The sequence below is a fragment of the Diceros bicornis genome, chromosome 12 (assembly GCF_020826845.1).
Source record: "Diceros bicornis minor isolate mBicDic1 chromosome 12, mDicBic1.mat.cur, whole genome shotgun sequence".
In the NCBI taxonomy this organism is placed as follows: domain Eukaryota; kingdom Metazoa; phylum Chordata; class Mammalia; order Perissodactyla; family Rhinocerotidae; genus Diceros; species Diceros bicornis.
This window is the reverse complement of record NC_080751.1, coordinates 77,243,812-77,257,972: the sequence shown is the minus strand read 5'-3', so window position 1 is coordinate 77,257,972 and position 14,161 is coordinate 77,243,812. Positions and strand designations below refer to the sequence as shown.

The 14,161-nt window shown below is 45.1% G+C and overlaps 1 protein-coding gene across 6 annotated transcripts in view; it reads left to right on the top strand.

The window, feature by feature from the left end:
* Positions 1-14,161, top strand: part of SNTG2 (syntrophin gamma 2) — a 303,678-nt gene that overhangs the window by 119,194 nt on the left and 170,323 nt on the right. For all 6 annotated transcript variants that reach the window (XM_058551873.1, XM_058551875.1, XM_058551872.1 and 3 more), the window contains 2 exons: positions 8,807-8,850; positions 8,953-8,994. In XM_058551873.1, the coding sequence (XP_058407856.1) occupies positions 8,807-8,850; positions 8,953-8,994 (86 nt within the window). The remainder of the gene's footprint in view (positions 1-8,806; positions 8,851-8,952; positions 8,995-14,161) is intronic.

The following is a 14,161-nucleotide window of genomic DNA, read 5'->3' as shown; positions in this document are numbered from 1 at the left end:
GAAATATTTTACTTTATGTAAAAACATGTCGTGGGCTGAGCTCTTTTGAGCTACCTGGTAAAGTCTTGTACACAAGTCATGAAACAGATGTTTCTCCCCAGAAGCTCGGTCCTTGTTCTGGAGATTAGAATCTCCCTGTTAGCGAGGCCTCCACGTTGCTCTTCCTGGGTCGGTCCCCGCTGGTCCTCCTGCAGGCCTGAAGAGAGCCTGTTGGAAGGGTGGGAGTCACATAGAGAATGCCAATTGAGATCTTTCATTTTCCACAAATGGATAAATCTTGCAACCCATCATCAATACTGTAATAGGTTTTCTACGTTTTTCGCTAAGTAGTAGTTAAAGCCAATTTAACTATTTTCTTTGCTTTATCTAGTAACACAGAGTAAATTCAAATAATAATTATTAATAATAATAATTAATAATAATGTTAATACAAACAAGAGCTCCAGCCTAGACAGCAGTGTCAGACCAGCCTCCAGGGGCGTCCAGGTGCGGTGGCCCCTGTGTAGTGGCTGCTGAGGTTATATCAGCACCTGTCTGGTGTATTCTTTAGTCAGTTTTCATCAGAAGACAGTGTTTGACTGGCGGCTCTCAGTGACTGTGTTCCCATTGTGTTGGTGCTCACCCCTCTGGTGTCAGCAGGATGGTAGAAAAAAGCAGTTTCAGACCCAGAGAAGGCCAGCCCTCGCATTTGGCCTCAGCCAGGCCTGCCATGGGGACCGAGCTGCCTGCTGTGGAGACGGAGCTGTGGTGTGTGTGCAGGCTGCAGACCTCGTGGGCAAGTCCACCCGCCTTCCGCCCTATCAGAACGGACACCTTGTGGTACCACTGGAATCTACGCATCTTTGCAGTGAGCGCTTTTGAAAATGGCCGTAAATTTGGGAGACTTCAGGAGTTGGTGAAGTTCAAGGAGAATGCAACAATGACCATATTATTCAAGTTCGAACATTTATGACAATCACTTTAAGCAACTTAAAAAATACTTTTCTTTTTAACTTTTCACGTCTTAGGACAACTTTTCCATTTGTTTTCACCTATCTTCTAGGCTGTTTTTCTCTAAACTGTCATATACAAATTCTCTTACTAATTTAACATAATTGGTTTGACATTGTTTTACTAAATGATAAATTAAATTGAAAAATTATTTAAAGTTTCAGAAACCTTAATCTTAAAACAAAATTAAAATTTATTTAAAATAGCACTAAAATTGTAATCAAAATTTAAAATTTATTTTAAACAAAATTTAAATTTATTTGCTAGGATAATATCCTAATATAATATATACTTTGACAATCTGTTTTTGTGCTTTAGGCCAGGTCAGTATGTTCTCAGTTACCCAGGAATACAGATGTAGTTGGAGCCAGGAGAAAGCTGTGTAAACACACATTCCTTCCCATTTACCTTGGAGATTGAGTCACCGAGTGTATAATTTTCAGATCCCTCCACCACTGTTGTTTCAACACCATGTAAATTATCTATGAAGAAAACAGTTCCCTGTTGATAGTGTCATCAGAGAAGTTATATTTTTATGTGGAGATGTATATAGTTAGTAATAGGGAGAATGTAGGCAGTCTTCTAAATTTTATCAAATTTTCTTTGACCACGTGTGTGTCATAAATGGGCCACGATTCCACTTGCAGGTTATCTGTAGTGGAGGCGTGGAGGCGGGAGAGGAGCAGAGGGCTCTGGAGCCCGAGGTTCTGGGGCAAACCTGAGTCTGCCGTCCATACATGTGACTCAGCCTGGTAGGGTGACAATTACGCCTCACGAGTGGGGTTGTCATGTGGCTGAGCTGAGTCGGTGCTTACAAAGGACTCTGACGAGGGTCTGACACACAGAAATGCTCAGTGATTTCTAGTCATTATTAATCAAAACAATAAAATTCAGTGCAGTTAATATTAAGACTTGTTAAGAAGTATTATCATTGTATAATATTACCCAGATGTTTATGTGAATCAGTTTTTAACAAAAGTGTCTAATTTTACAAAGACTAATTAATTAACAAGAAGGAACAAATTATTTCTATTATAACACTATTGTGTTGCAAACAACAACTACATTTACATAACCTCAAATAACAGTATAGATGATAGTGATTAATTTGACTTGAAAAAGCAAGTATAACAGAAATAGAAAACATTATCTCATTGTAGCTTTTTTGCATGTTTGAATGTTTATATGGATTAAAATACATCATGCTGTATTTCAATTTTATATTATGATGTAATGGCAGGATTACCATAGAAATAAACTAGAATCACTTTTTGGCTAAAATCCACAAGCCAAGCTTAATCTGACCAACGAGTTTATTTTATTTAGGGGCATTAATTAAAATTTTAAATTAAAATCAAACTTTCATGATTTTATTTTATCGCCCATTTTACCACTTTTTAATTTGTTCTTTTAGGACTAAAATTGTCCCTCAGATGAAAAATATTTCAAAGATTTAATGGGAATGTCTTTAAATGACCTTTATGCAACATCTGGGGTGGATCTGCTTCTCGCTCCTCCACTGAGCCAGCTCGGGCTCCCACACTTGCTTTAAGCCCACACATTACGGGGTTCACCCTTGTTTCCTCTTACAATGCGTTTACACTTCAGCCGTTGATACCTTTTCAGTAATGACTGCATGTAACTACATGGCGTGCATCCATTTCTCTGGTCTCTTTTTATTTCTTAAGCTATAATTAGATCTGAACCACAAGAAAATTATTTAAAGTTCTGTGACATTTTTGATAACTCTTGTACAAAATTGTCTCAAGATCATTTCAAGTCATTCTGTTTAAGAACCCGGATCATTCTGGAAATGGCAAACTGATGGTTTAAATCAAAATGTGAGCAGTTCTAGGAAGCCAGGCTGTTGCCACAGAGGAGGAGAGGAAGCTGTTGCAGCAGAGTTTTCTACCCGGAGGACCCGGGACCAGGCTGAAGAAAGATGGGCTTCCTTTTGTCCGTTGTTTAAACGGTGAATTCAGAAAGTATCATCAGCCCAGGAACTGAGGGAACTTTTGTTTCTCACACAAACAGGAGAGAGAGTGTTGGGGGGGAAGAAATGAAGAATAAGTCAGCAAGCATTTTCTCACCGAATTTAAAATTAAAAATATTTTCTGCTTTTCAAACTCCTGACTTGTAGTCAACTGAGGATTTGTACCTTTTCTTTGGGGATTTTGATTTTTCTCAAAAACTTCAGAAATCCTATGCCAATGTTTTGCTGTTTACTGGATTGCTGCTGGCACGCTAATTCCACGTACTGTGCGCACACCAACATCACGCAGGAGCCTTGGGCCCGTTCTTCCTGTGGGCTCAGCTCTCACGGGCTCCCCACCAAGCACAGCCTTCAGAACGCAGGACGCCCAGTCTGGAAGCACAGCATGAAGAGCCAGGCCTGGGTCTTGCTTTTCCGAGACTCGGGTCCCTTAGTGGCTTTAAGCTCAAAACAGAAAATGTGTCGGCTGAGCCATTCAAGACTCTTCCATGGTCTGAGAAAAGTTTTAACTTCCCTCTAATCAGACACTCCTTCATGCAGGACGTGGACATTGCATGCAGACCCAGAATCCCACTTCATTTTCATCTAGTTAAACCTCACATCCTAGAGACAGCCCCCACGTCTAGAGCTGGAGCCAGTTCCCCCATCCTGGTGGCTCCCTGGGGTGCACACGCAGGGTCTGCACCCGCTCTGCTCAGTCCTGCCCAGTGGCATGTCCCCCACTGCCTCCTGGTGGCTTCTGACCACCTCAGGAGCCAGACATCCTTCTGACTACCTTGGCGCCAGAGGGAAGACAGAGCTCCTTTGAAAACTCTCATCTGGATCATATTTTCTTCCCCTGGAAGGAGGAAAGTCAGCTCCCTGGTGGTGTGTTTCCCACTGTTCTGTAGGATCCCAGGCACACGCATCACCTGCTGACAGAACAAAACTCTGTTCCGTTTTAGGTTTAGGGTCAGAAAAGCTTCATTACGCTCCTTAAGTGAGAGGTTAGGTGCTGTGTTCCTGAGTGATTAATGATATGTATAATTTTAAACCGTCATTATCTCCTTCACTAGACATAGTGACCTTCCACAATTGTCTGTTTTGTTTTGCAAAAGTTAATGCATCTAAAACCACAGATTTGATTTCCTAGATCAGTACAGACTGTGAGGTAAAACAATTTGACAATAAGAAAAACCTTATCTCTATATTATATCATTAAAAAATCGAAGCTTATTCTCTGACACATCACTAAGGTATATAATAATGGCAGTGCTTCCTCTTCTTAGTAGTGATAATTATTATCATCCATCAGGCCACTCTCTGGCATCTTAAGCTAGTTGTCAGTAGCCTGAAAGAGCCTGATTTTAGACCTTGGCTTGTTACTGTGGCTAAAATAGGGAAATACATATTTGGAAAGAATACAATGTTTCTGATCTATATAGATGTTTAAGCTGGGTGACAAACTGATTTTCCTTTATGCTTGAAGAAACGGTGTGGTTAGAGACTGCTGCATGCCTGTGTCTAGAATTCCTTTCTGCTCAGTTGTGTTTACAGAGATTCCACTGAGCTTAATCTAGACTCTGAATTCACGTGTCGTTAACAAGTACAGATTGACCTCTCCATGGCCCTATGGCTGGCACTGCAGGATACAGAAACACAGCAGAAACTCTGGGTGTGGGCTGAGGCGTGCTCGGGTCACCAGGCTCAGACTGGGGAAGGTCCCATGTGGGGAAGGCCGTTGGCTGCAGGGACTAGCAGGGCTTCTTAAGAGCCCAAGGCCCAGCAGCTTGGAGCGCGGTGAGCGGTGGAGTCGGGCTGGACCCATCATGTGGGCTTCAGGGCCATGCTAAGGTGTTCAGATTTTGAGATAGGTGGGAGCCACTGGTGGGCTCAGTGTGGGAATGGTATGATGTGGTGTGCAGTTTAAGAAGTCAGTTTGACCTCACCTTGGAGAAAAGCACACGAGGTGAAGACTCAAGTGGATGGCTCAGTTAGGAGGTTGATCCCACTGCTGGAGAGGGGTGGTCCCACAGCTGGAGAGGGGTAGTCCCACAGCTGGAGACAGAGTGGACCCACAGCCTAGAGACAGGGTGGTCTCATGGTCTGGAGAGGGGGTGGTCTCACAGCTGGGGAAGGGGTGGTACCACGGCCTAGAGAGAGAGTGGTCTTACAGCTGGAGGGGGGTGGTCCTACAGCTGGAGAGAGGGAGGTCCCACAGCCTAGAGAGAGTTCTAGGCACCATGGAGATGCTATCTGTACTAAGGATAGAGAACTGGGGGTTCAGACAGGCCACGTAGGTCTGGGAGTAAGAAGGTTCTAGGCGGGGACCTGTCAAGGGCAGAGACCTGGAGACACATTTTTTAACCAGATCAGATCATATATAAACTTGAAATAATTACATATACAGATATATATTCATATTTATTTAATACATTTGCATAATTTTGCAAATAAAAACCTCACTGTCTAAGCACTTGACTTCACTCTGATTATGGAATTCCTCACTACCTGAGTTCATTGTTCACATAGGTGCCATTTTTCCAGAGTAACTCAGAGGATAAAATCATCATTCAGCTAAAATTCTTTGCATGGCTAGTGCATGCGGGTCACTAAGGGAGGATTGGAGATGGTTACATGACTCTGAGTGTGCACCTTACTAGTGAAATCAATTCCCCGCTTTTAACTTGATGTCCAGGGCCTCACACCAAGATACCTTGGGCCCTGGTCCCTGACAACTCCACTCCTGCCCGTCCTGCCTCACTGTACACCTCACCCCACACCTTATACCTCACCCCACACCTCACCCCGTACCTCACCCCACACCTCATCCCACACCACACCTCACACCTCATGCCACAACTCATCCCACACCTCACCCCACACCTCACCTCATACCTCACCCCACACCCCACACCTCACCCCACACCTTACCTCGTACCTCACCCCGTACCTCACCCCACACCTCACCCCATACCTCACCCTGTACCTCACCCCATACCTCACACCACACCCCACACCTCACCCCACACCTCACCCAACACCTCACCCCACACCCCACCCCACACCTCAACCCACACTTCACCCCATACCTCACCTCACACGTCACCCCACACCTCACCCCACACCCCACACCTCACACCTCACCTCACATCTTACCCCGTACCTCACCCTACACCTCACCTCACACCTCACCCCACACCCCACACCTCACCCCACACCTCACCCCACACCTCACACCTCACCCCACACCTCACCGCACACCTCACCTCACACCTCACCCCACACCCCACCCCGCACCCCACACCTCATCTCACACCTCACCCAACACCTCACCCCACACCCCCACACCTCAACCCACACTTCACCCCACACCTCACCCCACACCTCACCCCACACCCCACACCCCACCTCACATCTTACCCCGTACCTCACCCCACACCTCACCCCACACCTCACCTCATACCTCACCCCACACCCCACACCTCACCCCACACCCCACACCTCACCCCACACCTCACCTCACATCTTACCCCGTACCTCACCCCACACCTCACCCCACACCTCACCTCCTACCTCACCCCGTACCTCACCCCACACCTCACACCTCACCCCACACCTCATCCCACAACTCACCCCACGCCCCACACCTCACCCCACACCTCACCAAACACCTCACCCCCCACCCCACCCCCCACCTCACCTCGTACCTCACTGCACACCTCACCCCATACCTCACCCCCTACCTCACCTCACACCTCACCTCATACCTCACCCCTCCCCTTACCTCGTACCTCACTGCACACCTCACCCCATACCTCACCCCGTACCTCACCCTATACCTCACCCCACACCTCATACCTCACCCCACACCTCTCACCTCACCCTACACCTCACCACCCACCTCGCTCCTCACCTCACCTCGTACCTCACCCCACACTTCACCCCACACCTCACCTCGTACCTTACCCCATACCTCAGCCCACACTCAGTCCACACCTTACTTCATACCTCACCCCACATCTCACCCCACTTCTCACCATGCACCCCACCGCATGCCTCTCCCTGTCCCAGCCTGACCGTGCCCAGTGGTGTCCCCTCTTTCCTGTTCATCTTCTTCAAGGTGGGACTCTGACGTCTGTGTTTTTGGTTTTCCTGATGTCCCCACCGCACCTAACGGCACTAAGTGTCCTGCCTCTGCAGTTCGTCAGGACCCCGTTCACGCCTGTCGTGTTGTGTGATAGCTACTTGGATGCAGATTCTACCATCTCTAATTTCACAGAATATGTGTATCATCCGTCATCAATAATACTGGTGTGACATCATGTGGAATCTCACCTCTCCACTTCACCTGATAGACCTTGAGCCCCTGAAGTCGATGTCGCAAGGTTTCCTGGACTCAGCTCAGAGCCAGAGAGGGTGTTCCGTCAAAATGAAAGGGAGAGAACGGGGAGGGAGAGAGACAGAGATAGAGAGAGGGAGAGAGACAGAGAGAAAGACAGACACAGAGAGAGACAGAGACAGAGAGAGGGAGAGAGAGAGAGACAGAGACACAGAAGGAAAGAGACAGAGACAGAGACAGAGACAGAAGAAGGGGGAGAGAAGGAGGGAGGGAGAGACTCTGACAGGACTGAGGGAGCCCAAGGGAGAGTGGATCACACCAGATGGGTCGTGGAAGGTTTTCTGGGCAAAGGCTCAGTGTCAATGAGAACTTTATTAGTTACTAAAATCAGTGCCATTACATTCAGTAATAGAAAGGCTATATCTTATTTTCAACAAAATTTAATACTTGTCAATAACTAGAAATAATATTAACAATTGACATTAAATATGTACATGGAATTTAAAGAGAATTCCAGTGTTAAAAGAATAGCTTATTAGTTGGTTTCCAATATTTAATTAAAGACATAAATGAAAACAAATCCACATGAAAACACAAAAATCTGTAAGAATGCTTTACATTTTGCGCGAGTGTGCTCAGCCTCACTGAAAGGAGCTCTCTCTCGGCCACTGTGAGGGTAGAAAGGTTAAGCAGAAATAATACTGTAGAGATTTTATTCAAACTTTACAAAGTTTTTCTTTTACTTTAATATTCTCAGCACAGTCTGTTTAATTAAAGCAGTTTGTGTAAATTTGTTCCTGAGAAAGAGAGGAAGAGGCTGAGTGGCTTCTGGGATTCCTGTTTTATTGTCTGTGTCGACTTAATGAAAATGGGAATCAGACTTTCCGTATGGAGTGAAATCCTTCACTGGGGGAGTGCCATTTGCATCCCACAGCAAACAAGCCTCTGTGTTTGGAAAGTAACTCTCTTAATGTGCTTAAAATTAGCCATCTGTTTAGCTTTTGGGGGGCTGCCTGGGCTGTGCTGTTGGCGTTTTCCCACACTCATGCACATTTATGCACACCCCCACACACACACACATTGACACACACGTGCTCACATTCCCACATTTACACACATGCACATTCATACCTACAGGCACATTGACACACACATGCTCACATTCTCACATTCACGTACGTGTACACACACATGCACATTCACACCCATGTGCACAGTGACACGTGTGCTCACGTTCTCACACACGTGCACACATGAACACCCACATTAACACAAACATGCACATTGACACATCTGTTCACATTTTCACATGCACACTCATTTGTGTGTGCACATGCACACACACGCACAGACATTCACCCACATGCACACGTGCACGCACACGCAGACACACACCACCCATTCCAGTTGCTGTGAACATTAAGCTTAAGCAGCCACTGTAACAAAGGTTACACAGTCCCTGAACTTCTGTTAACACTGTTGCCACTTTTGTGACCCTGCAGCTGACCAAACAGGGATGCTGTTCATAGGAGATGCCGTTCTGCAGGTCAGTATTTTAAACATTAATCCTTAGCTTTGTTGCAATTTAATTTTAAATATATAGTAATCAATTATTATCATCAAAATTCTTAATTTGTCATCTTTTCAGGTTAATGGCATTAATGTAGAAAATGCAACCCATGAAGAAGTGGTAAGTGTATTACATTTTATAGTTTTTGTTCTGTGTATTGGGTATTCTTTTATTCTAGTTATTTTTTCTCTAAATTTGTATTTCACTGAGTGTGTTCATAGACATAGAGTTTTAGAATTGGAAAGAAAAGCTTAAAAGGTTTAGAAAGTCATGTTCCAAAGGGACCTTTACGAAATGCCTGCTGTGTTGTGTGCCAAGAGGCACATCACAAACAAGTGCAAGGGGTCTTCACAGACACTACAAAGGTAAATCTCGTTGCTCCTATTTTTAAAGATGGGAAGATTGAGAGTCAAGGAGTGGGGGACTCCACCTGGGTGGCCCCGGGGTCACTGGCCGTGCTGAGTGGCGTCTGTCAGGATTTCCTCTTGCCAGCCCCCTCGCGCACACTTGTACCCAGCACCCTTGCCTTGGAGGATGCGGCGTGGTGCACACCTCCAGTAGCTGTCTGGAATGGTGGCATTCGCCCAGCGCTCCTCCTGGAGATGAACTTTGGCCAGTGTCAGGTCACACTCCACCATACAGGGAAAGATGGATTAAACATCCAGTCTGACGCATTAGTTCCGGCATTTGGGGACAGAGAAGCCCTGCGGTACATCCACGTGATGTGGCTGCATGCCCTGGAGCGTATGACCAGGGGCAGCGGGGGCACAGAGTGACGCACTGTGCCTGGGGTGCGCACAGAGCTGCAGATGGTGATAAAGCTGGATCTCGAAAAATGGGAGGAAGGGAGAGGGAGACAGAAGGCCAGGTGGAGCAGTCCACATGCAGTGGCCTGAGCACGAGGTGGCCACGGGAAGGGGGAGAGGGGAGGGGCCAAAGGGGGAAAGCCACCTGGAACAAAAGACGCTAGCTTGAGAGTCCCTTGCAAGGCGTTTATTCTGCCTCATACAGCAAAATCGGGCAACATTTCAATTTGTTACCATCCCCTCTGTAGGGATAGGTGTGCACACCTTCATCCATGCCTGCGTTCATCAGTGTTTCTTCAGTAAACCAACTTTTAGTTCCAAGTAGGGGCAGGAAGTCGTCTGACCTGCATAACACTGAATTTCCATGAAACCAGTACACAGTCTGTTAGTAATTTCTTACTAAGTGGAGAATCACGCAGCATGTGCTGCTGGTGCATTCATCCATTTCTTCATTCAAGACCTGTTGATTGACCTCCAACATGTGCCAGGCGCAGAGAAAAGACTCACCAAGGGGATGAACACGTTGCTTGATCTCAAGGGACTTACAGTTTTAGGTTTATGTTCAAACAGATAAATGTTCTCATCTATTTACTTTCTAAACTGAACATTTGTGTTTGTTTTCCAATTTCTGCAAGAGCTTGCTTTCTTAAGGTGAGAAAACTGATAATAATTCAGAGAGACAGTGCACACCTTAATAACTTTCATCCCAGCCCAGGGAAAGTGAAAAGCTTTCATCCAAGAAGCAAATTTTTGAATAAATGATGTGTAAATCTTATAAACAGAGCTATTCCAGTATTTGACTGATACAAACATATTTTTGAACCAAATTATCAAATTATATGTCTACATTCTTATGTGACACAAAAGACATGATTGGAGCACTGTTAATGAGACGTATCATCTCAATTTTTCAGATTCATAAAGTTCATAAGAATATTAAATTTATAAGAGACTTCATAAATCACACAGTTTCATACCCTCATTTTTCACAGTAAATTCTAGCTTCAATTAATTCTAAAAGAAAAAAAAATGTCAGCTCTGCTCAACGCAAAAGATCCATAAAATGAATCTTAATCAGTCTACATGCTATCTCCCGCTTTGGACAAGTTTTACTACTTTAGGACCACAAAAATATGTTTATTCCCATAGTATATAAATATAAGATATAATATGAGAATAAACACATCATTTCCCTCTTTTTAACACACTGTGGTAAATAACATCCTAGCAGCCGTGGCAGAGAGTACACTGTCCATCAGGGTATGGGGCAACTTCTGAGACACTGATGGTGGGAAAATCACTGGGTCTGACGTCTGGGTGCAGAGGTTAGCGATACCTGGGGAGGAGGTGACGCAGGAGCAGCTGTCCTCTGGGGGAACCCCACCGCCATGTGCTCTCTGGGGAGTGATGGCTGCCGTGATCCGGCCCCTGCAGCTCCCCACAGGCAGAACCCAGGCTGAGAGTCCAGTGAGGGCCAGAGCGGGCTCGGTGCTCTGTCTTGAGGGATGTCAGAATGAGAAATGTTACGGGATTTCATTTCTCTGCAATATGGTCAGAAATTTTAAAAAAAATCTCAACTGTTAAATTAAGATATTGTAATAGAAAATTACTTCTAATCTAATATAGTCTAAGTTCTTAGGTCCTGTGAAAATCATTGATAAAAACTGCCCTAATTGGTTAAAATTCACTAACTCAATTCAGGGAGCCTCCTTTTTTGTTGAAATTTGTCCTTTTTTATACGTGCTCGAGTCATCTATAGCAGCTTTTGTTGTCACTAAGGTCTCAGGACAGATTCTAAGTTCAGGTGATCTTGAACTCAAGAACCCTTAGAAATAAGGTCCATCACTTGTGTTAATAAAACAAAAAATGATGTGGACACTCAGAGCAAAACAGAACCTTCCAGATCATCCATTCCAAGCAGCAGCCCTGGGCTGTCCGCCCCGCACAGGAATGTGACAGTTCACTCAGTGGCTCACAGGGCGGTTTATTCCATGTGTAGCAGTGGCGTTTGTTAGAAGGGTTTCCTGATAAGAGCTGAGGCTCACTTTCCTGTTGCTCCAGGTTCTCTTACGCTTAATCCTAAAGCAGGGCATCACATCATATATAAGCAACGCCTCTGCCCACAAGGATGAGTGTGGTCTAATGAGGGAAGGAAAAGCTGTATTCTAGAAATTATAACGAAATCACTGTTGGACTTGAAGGAGGACTCGCTCCTTCACCTGGTTCTGCCTCTGCTCTCGAATCATGGGTTAATTGGGACTTCTCTGCCTCGGGCAGCCTCTCAGCCTGCTCAAGTAGTTACTCTCTGCCTCCTCCCACTGCTTCCTCACATCTCTTCTCGGGGTTAATTGTCACAGTTCTCTTAGTCTCTGCTCATATGAGAAAGTGTCCAGAAGCCCCATCATCATGAGCTGGTAGGAGATTCTAGCAGCCTTTCCATCTTGTTATAAGGAGCATTAGTGCCAGATAGAGAAACAGGCTAAGATAAATAGATTAGACAGATGAAAGATAGATGGATAGATAGATACATAGATAAATGACAGATAGATGACAGAGAGCGAGATAACCAATCAACAATATTTTCTTATTCATGAGTTGGAAAGCTGTTTAGAGAGGTGATTCTCAACCCCAGGGCACATTAGAATTACCTGATACCCCACGGAGATTTCAGTAGATACCTTTGGTTCAGCACCACTTTTGCTCAATTCCCAGACCTCTAAATTGGTAGAGTTAAAAGTCATAGGAATGGGAAACAAAACTCCTAATAAAGCCATGGGTGTGGTTTGCAGGAGAGGTGTTAATGTGGTAGTAGTCGTCTAGACCGTTGTTCATGCACTCACTTCCTCTGTTAGGACCTGGTCAAGCCCAGCCTTGTATAAACCACTCCCCCCTGGTAATGGAGATGCAAATGTCCAACTTCTGTGGCTTTGTGGGACAGGTGACACTCAAGCCTCGATGGACAGTTATCAACTGGGATACATTAAGACTCTGCTCTGACTGGTGGACCATGGTGGGTACTGGGTCTCTGGGAGATAGCATCAGTTCAGAGCTAGCATCTGGGAGCTTTGCTTTCACAATGCATGGTCACTGGTACCACAAGTCCTTTCATGGAAGCTAAGAGGAAGATTTGCAGTAAAAATGTTTGGCAGTGTTTCCTCAAGTGGACTTAGACTATCCTTTATTCAAGGGACTGTGGGTCTATGAGTTGACTTAGTTATCAGAATTGATTGAGACTCTATGGCTCTATATTGTGATAACAAGTCAAGTCTCTGTTCACCAGATCTAGAGATTTATCGCTTATACAGCTCAATTACAACTGTAATATAGTCCCCATCTATCAATCCTAAGGGCTGCATAATCAATTAGTCATGGCCAAATATCTCTGCAGTCAAACCATCAACCCTCCCGCCCATCAAGGGAACCAAACCACCTTTTCTGGGGTTAAGGGCTGCCACCTAGGCTCTGCCATTTGAGGATCCCATCATCTTTTGGGATTCAGGGAACCAATTTACCATCCCTCCTCAGGAGAAAACTACCACAACAGAGCCTCTACAAGGTGCCAGTGCTTCCCTCACCCAGGCTTTTCTCAATCTGTTGGAGAAGGGAGTGTCCTCTGGACCCTCCCTGGAGGACTGGGTGTGGTTTCAGCAAGGGAGTGGTTGAGCAAGGCACTGTGTCTCTATAACCCTCTGCATTACTTCTTTAGCAGCATATGAAGGAAGCTCTGGCATCTCAAGCTCACTTAATTTGGCCACTGTGAGTCCTGATTTCAGTCAACAAACAATGGGACCCATTAGAGTCCTTCTCAGCTGCTTGAACCAACAGACTGAATCCAATTCTTCGGTCAGTGCACCCATATCAATACATTTTGCCCAATCCAGCAGAAGATTTAACACCCTCAGCACACATTCCCATGTACACTCAAAGGTTTCTGCCATGATAATTTGACAAAATATTGCAGTTGATTTGATGTACATGGAATAACTCTTCTGAAGTCTTACTTTAGACCAAGATCTGAGACTAGTTATGGGTGTGGAAATAATGAAAATTGGAGGCACTGGATCTCAAGCATCAGCCTTTCCCTCTCAGGCTGTTGCCTCAGGACGATCATTCCAGGATCTTCAGAGAAAAGGAAACTACCCACAGATAGAAGAGGAAGGGGGAGAAGAGTCCAGTGGGAGATGAGAATGCAGAGAACACAGATACATTGGAATCCGTTCCCATTCCCACTCTTTGCCAGTCAGTGCCTTAACTATAACACGACAGGCCTGTCGAGCCCACAGGTTCTATCATTCCGCCACCTGCTGTATCAGATTTTGAGTTGTTTTCATAAACCTCGATTCTGTAGTTAAAGAAATAAGGAATCATTTCAAGAGGACCATGGAGTTTTCTAGCTCTCTACCCATGGCTTACGATGTAAATATTAACCCCTGAGCTTTCTTGTTTTCTGTCTCAAGTTTTCTAGTGCAACATAAGCATCC